Genomic DNA, 7,099 nt, shown 5'->3' with positions numbered 1-7,099 from the left:
GCCAATCAGATTGAGCTCGCATTCTATTGGCTGTTTCGTTCAGCCAATAGAATGCGAGCTCAATCTGATTGGCTGATCGGATCAGCCAATCGGATTGAACTTGATTCTGATTGGCTGATTCCATCAGCCAATCAGAATTTTCCTACCTTAATTCCGATTGGCTGATAGAATCCTATCAGCCAATCGGAATTCGAGGGACGCCATCTTGGATGACGTCATTTAAAGGAACCGTCATTCGGCTAGTAGGCGTCGGGAGAAGAGGATGTTCCGCGTCGGATGGAAGATGATGGCTCCCGAAGAAAGAAGATTGAAGATGCCGTTGATAGAAGACTTCATCCGGATCATGGACCTCTTCAGCTCCCACTTGGATGAAGACTTCAGCCGGATCATGGACCTCTTCAACTCCCGCTTGGATGATGACTTCAGCCGGATCATGGACCTCTTCAGCCCCCCGCTTGGGCTTGGATCAGGACATCGGAGGAGCTCTTCTGGATCGATCAGTGAACCTGGTATGGTGAAGATAAGGTAGGAAGATCTTCAGGGGCTTAGTGTTAGGTTTATTTAAGGGGGGTTTGGGTTAGATTAGGGGTATGTGGGTGGTGGGTTGTAATGTTGGGGGGGGGTATTGTATGTCAAAAGAGCTGAACTTCTTGGGGCATGCCCCGCAAAGGGCCCTGTTCAGGGCTGGTAAGGTAAAAGAGCTTTGAACTTTAGTAATTTAGAATAGGGTAGGGCATTTTTTTATTTTGGGGGGCTTTGTTATTTTATTAGGGGGCTTAGAGTAGGTGTAATTAGTTTAAAATTGTTGTAATATTTTTCTTATGTTTGTAAATATTTTTTTATTTTTTGTAACTTAGTTCTTTTTCATTTTTTGTACTTTAGTTAGTTTATTTCATTGTAGTTATTTGTAGAAATTGTATTTAATTTATTTATTGATAGTGTAGTGTTAGGTTTAATTGTAACTTAGGTTAGGATTTATTTTACAGGTAATTTTGTAATTATTTTAACTAGGTAACTATTAAATAGTTATTAACTATTTAATAGCTATTGTACCTGGTTAAAATAAATACAAAGTTACCTGTAAAATAAATATTAATCCTAAAATAGCTATAATATAATTATAATTTATATTGTAGCTATATTAGGATTTATTTTACAGGTAAGTATTTAGCTTTAAATAGGAATAATTTATTTAATAAGAGTTAATTAATTTCGTTAGATTTAAATTATATTTAACTTAGGGGGGTGTTAGTGTTAGGGTTAGCCTTAGCTTTAGGGGTTAATACATTTATTAGAATAGCGGTGAGCTCCGGTCTGCAGATTAGGGGTTAATGTTTGAAGTTAGGTGTCGGTGATGTTAGGGAGGGCAGATTAGGGGTTAATACTATTTATTATAGGGTTTGTGAGGCGGATTAGGGGTTAATAACTTTATTATAATAGCGGTGCGGTCCGGTCGGCAGATTAGGGGTTAATAAGTGTAGGCAGGTGGAGGCGACGTTGAGGGCGGCAGATTAGGGGTTAATAAATATAATATAGGGGTCGGCGGTGTTAGGGGCAGCAGATTAGGGGTACATAGCTATAATGTAGGTGGCGGCGCTTTGCGGTCGGCAGATTAGGGGTTAATTATTGTAGGTAGCTGTCGGCGACGTTGTGGGCGGCACGTTAGGGGTTAATAAATATAATACAGGGGTCGGCGGTGTTAGGGGAAGCAGATTAGGGGTACATAAGTATAACGTAGGTGGCGGTCGGCAGATTAGGGGTTAAAAAATGTAATCGAGTGGCGGCGATGTGGGGGGACCTCGGTTTAGGGGTACATAGGTAGTTTATGGGTGTTAGTGTACTTTAGAGCACAGTAGTTAAGAGCTTTATGAACCGGCGTTAGCCCAGAAAGCTCTTAACTACTGACTTTTTTCTGCGGCTGGAGTTTTGTCGTTAGAATTCTAACGCTCACTTCAGCCACGACTCTAAATACCGGAGTTAGAAAGATCCCATTGAAAAGATAGGATACGCAAATGACGTAAGGGGATCTGCGGTATGGAAAAGTCGCGGCTGAAAAGTGAGCGTTAGACCCTCTTTTGAGTGACTCCAAATACCGGCGTAGCCTAAAACCAGCGTTAGGAGCCTCTAACGCTGGTTTTCACGGCTACCGCCCAACTCTAAATCTAGGCCTTAGTGAATTAAATCACTATAATAACATCTGAATTATAAAGATTTATCTTGCTGGAGGTTCATAAACTTTTTACATTTACGCTTTGCACCTATGCCAGATTGTCAAATACATCACCATCACCTGTCCTATTAGCTTGTTTTTATTTTGGATATGGATAGCTAGGGACTATGCAGCATTAACACAATTATAAGGAGTTTACTATATTTATTTATATAAAAATAGCAAGTCACAAATAAACAAATTAGCTACACCAAGTGAAACCTTTGCTATTTTGTTCAATAATAACATGCAGTTGAGGTGCAGATACTAACAATGTGACACATCAAGTCTATGGAGTAGATTTATCAGCATACACTGTCGGCATTTATCATTGCACCAGCAGTTTTTGTGAACTGCTGGTGCAATGCCGCCCCCTGCAAATTCGCCACTAGCAGGGGACCGTGTCAATCAACCCGATCGTATTTAATCGTGTTGATTTCTGTCTGCGGCCTCAGAGCAGGCGGACAAGTTATGGAGCAGCGGCCTTACGCTGCTTCGTAACTTCTGTTTCCGGCGAGCCTGAAGGCTCGCACGGAAAAAGGGGCATCAAGCTCCATACAGAGATTGATAAATCGGCCCCTATGCCTCCAATTTCATGTTTAATAATAAAGAGAATCCTGTCTCACAGAGATAAGTAGTTAATAATCTAATCTAATAACATTTTATTTTTAATTATTCAAATATCCCCCCCATAGCCCTACTATTTGATTTCCATACCCCCAAGGGATGTGGCTACCCTGGTTAAGAACCCCTGATTTAGTGAATCAAGCAGCATTTGGTTTTGATATATTACCTTCATAATAAACTCCAGCTTGTATCTGTAGCACCCTGGGAAGGGTTTTGGGGTCCAAAGAATCAATGAATCTCTGAAATGAAGTTGCCATTTTCAGCAAACGATGCACCAGAATGTCAGACTTAGGCATGTACAATATCCTGCTACAAAGGCATGTTTAGAGCTGTGCAAAAAAAATCATCTGTGAATTCAAGTAGACAGGAAGAAGGTTTCTGTGTCACAGATGTGAGGTTTCTGCTACAAACATGTATTTCAGGCAGTTTGACAAACCATCTGATGCTACTGTTAATTTGGGGTTTTGTTGTCGAAACCAGTAGTTTGTAATCAAACTGTTAAGTAACAGTAATTCCAGGAGTCCAAAGAATAAAAAAAATAATAAACAACAATATACTATTTTATTCACTAAAGTTGCTAATGGGAGCTAAAGCCATAATGTATCATTTAAAATGAGCTAAAATGTGCTTATGTAAATGTGATATAAAATATCTAAGCAAGTAAAAATATGTGTTCGTATGTTTGTGTGTTTCAAAAAATAGAAAACAAGAGGGGCACATAGACTTAAACAATTACCTGCATCTCATACACAAATATTCCAAAATAGACTAGATTACAAGTGGAGTGCTAAATTATTGTGCTCCCGCAAATAGGATGATTAACCAGCCTTTACAAGTGGCTGGTTATTGCTATCGCAAATTCACGGTAGCAATTAGCACTCAGAAAATTAACCAGAGATCCGATCTTTGCATCATTTTCTAAACGTTCCCCAAGACCCCAAATGCCCTCAAAATAGAAAAATTTATTTTTAAAAATTGAGCATTTTTTTAAATTAAAATAAATGCACTAGGCAGTTGTGGGTCTTTAAAGCTGGTGGGAGTGGGTTGTTTTTGTGTATATGCATATATACATATATATTTATGTCTTAATATGTGTATATACACATATTAACACATAAACATATACGTATATATTCATATACATATATATTTAAAAATGCTGCCCATCGCTGCGCTACCTACCCCCTTCGCTGTGCGAGGTTCTGATGCTGTCTCTGACGAGGCTCCCATAGCTGCCTATAGAAGCGCGCTCTTGTGAGCACAATGCTTACTAGCAATGTGAACACAAGCTCGCGTTCGCATTGCGATTTACTTGTAATACCAGCAGACTTGGTAGTGCGCTGGTATTACACACAAGCAATATTTAGCGCTCCACTTGTAATCTAGCCCAAAACGTACACTGCATAATTATGAACCTTCATATCTGACAATAATTTTGTAATGAAAACTGCAGCTTTATTTTGTCAAATGAGTATATTGTTTTATGTTTATTATTTTCACAGATTTCCTTGTCCCCCAAAACAAAAGAACCCTTGCTAACCAATCACAAACTAATAAACAGACATAGCATGAACTCTGTTTGCACATGTGCAGTTAAGGAATGAGACTGGGGTAGCCTGCCCTCCTCTCTTCCCTTAAAAGGGATTGTAAACACCAAAAATGTTATTGTTTAAAAAGATAGATATTCCCTTTACTTACAATTCCCTAGTTTTGCATAACCAACACTGTTATAGAAATATAAATTTTACCTCTCTAATTACCTTGTATCTAAGCGTCTGCTGACTGCCTCCTTATCCCAGATCTTTTGACAGGCTTGCATTTCAGGCAATTAGTGCTGACTTAAATAACTTTACGTACATGAGCACAATGTTATCTATATGAAACACATGAACTAACGCCCTCTAGCTGTGAAAAACTGTCAAGTGCATTCAGATAAGAGGCGGCCTTTAAGGGCTTAGAAATTAGCATATGAGCCTACCTAGGTTTAGCTTTTAACTAAGAAGTAAATTAGAAAGTTGTTTAAAATTACATGCTCTATCTGAATCATTAAAGTTTCATTTGGACTTTACTATCCCTTTAAGGTGGTTTAGCACTGATTCAACTTAGTAATAATGTATTTAACATGTATTTATACACACAGGCATATATTACTTTTTATTCTAAAATGGCTAAATACAAATATATATTTATGTATGTACAACAGGGATGCACATTCATCAGTTTTGTGAGGTCATGAAAGGGAAAGATGGTGGCTGCCAGCAGAATTAGGCTATTTCCAGAGTTTCAGAGTTGGATTTCTTTTTGTTAAAGTGCAACACACTAAGGCCTAGATTTAGAGTTTGGCGGTAGCCGTCAAAGCCAGCGTTAGAGGCTCCTAACGCTGGTTTTTACCGCCCTCTGGTATTTGGAGTCAGTCAGGAAAGGGTCTAACGCTCACTTTGCAGCCGCGACTTTTCCATACAGCAGATCCCCTTACGCCATTTGCGTATCCTATCTTTTCAATGGGATCTTTCTAACGCCGGTATTTAGAGTCGTGGCTGAAGTGAGCGTTAGAAATCTAACAACAAAATTCCAGCCGCAGAAAAAAGTCAGGAGTTAAGAGCTTTCTGGGCTAACGCCGGTTTCTAAAGCTCTTAACTACTGTGCTCTAAAGTACACTAACAACCATAAACTACCTATGTACCCCTAAACCGAGGCCCCCCCACACGCCGCCACTCTATTAAAATTTTTTAACCCCTAATCTGCCGCTCCGTACACCGCCGCCACCACCTACATTATCCCTATGTACCCCTAATCTGCTGCCCCTAATATCGCCGACACCTACATAATATTTATTAACCACTAATCTGCCGCCCCCAACGTCGCCGCCACCTACCTACACTTATTAACCCCTAATCTGCCGACCGGACCGCACCTCTACTATAATAAATGTATTAACCCCCAATCCGCCTCACTCCCGCCTCAATAACCCTATAATAAATAGTATTAACCCCTAATCTGCCCTCCCTAACATCGCCGACACCTAACTTCAAGCATTAACCCCTAATCTGCCTACCGGAGCTCACCGCTACTCTAATACATTTTTTAACCCCTAAAGCTAATTCTAACCCTAACCCTAACATCCCCCTAAGTTAAATATAATTTTTATCTAACAAAATAAATTAACTCTTAATAAATAAATTATTCCTATTTAAAGCTAAATACTTACCTGTAAAATAAACCCTAATATAGCTACAATATAAATTATAATTATATTGTAGCTATTTTAGGATTAATATTTATTTTACAGGCAACTTTGTATTTATTTTAACCAGGTACAATAGCTATTAAATAGTTAATAACTATTTAATAGTTACCTAGTTAAAATAATTACAAAATTACCTGTAAAATAAATCCTAACCTAAGTTACAATTAAACCTAACACTACACTATCAATACATTAATTAAATACAATACCTACAAATAACTACAATTAAATAAACTAACTAAAGTACAAAAAATAAAAAAGAACTAAGTTACAAAAAATAAAAAAATATTTACAAACATTAGAAAAATATTACAACAATTTTAAACTAATTAGACCTACTCTAAGCCAACTAATAAAATAACAAAGACCCCCAAAATAAAAAAATGCCCTACCCTATTCTAAATTTAAAAAGTTCAAAGCTCTTTTACCTTACCAGCCCTGAAAAGGGCCATTTGCGGGGCATGCCCCAAATAATTCAGCTCTTTTGCCTGTAAAAAAAAACATACAATACCCCCCCCCCCAACAGTACAACCCACCACCCACATACCCCTAATCTAACCCAAACCCCCCTTAAATAAACCTAACACTAAGCCCCTGAAGATCTTCCAACCTTATCTTCACCATGCCAGGTTCACCTGAAGAACTGAAGAATGAAGGTTCCTTTAAGGGAAGTCATCCAAGATGGCGTCCCTCGAATTCTGATTGGCTGATAGGATTCTATCAGCCAATCGGAATTAAGGTAGGAAAATTCTGATTGGCTGATGGAATCAGCCAATCAGATTCAAGTTCAATCCGATTGGCTGATTGGATCAGCCAATCAGATTGAGCTCGCATTCTATTGGCTGATCGGAACAGCCAATCAGATTGAGCTTGCATTCTATTGGCTGATCGGAACAGCCAATAGAATGCGAGCTCAATCTGATTGGCTGATCCAATCAGCCAATCGGATTGAACTTGAATCTGATTGGCTGATTCCATCAGCCAATCAGAATTTTCCTACCTTAATTCCGATTGGC

General features: G+C 38.7%; 1 protein-coding gene across 1 annotated transcript in view; it reads right to left on the bottom strand.

Annotated features, from left to right (window-relative positions):
* The window catches only part of THEMIS (thymocyte selection associated), a 208,275-nt gene extending 205,144 nt beyond the window's left edge, over nucleotides 1-3,131 (bottom strand). The window contains exon 1 of the mRNA XM_053709127.1: nucleotides 3,003-3,131. Coding sequence (XP_053565102.1) covers nucleotides 3,003-3,093 — 91 coding nt within the window. The 5' untranslated portion in view covers nucleotides 3,094-3,131. The remainder of the gene's footprint in view (nucleotides 1-3,002) is intronic.
* Nucleotides 3,132-7,099: the final 3,968 nt, after the last annotated feature.

This window comes from Bombina bombina, chromosome 4 (assembly GCF_027579735.1).
Source record: "Bombina bombina isolate aBomBom1 chromosome 4, aBomBom1.pri, whole genome shotgun sequence".
Taxonomy (NCBI): Eukaryota; Metazoa; Chordata; class Amphibia; order Anura; family Bombinatoridae; genus Bombina; species Bombina bombina.
The sequence above is the reverse complement of the archived record's forward strand: the minus strand, read 5'-3'. Positions and strand labels throughout refer to the sequence as shown.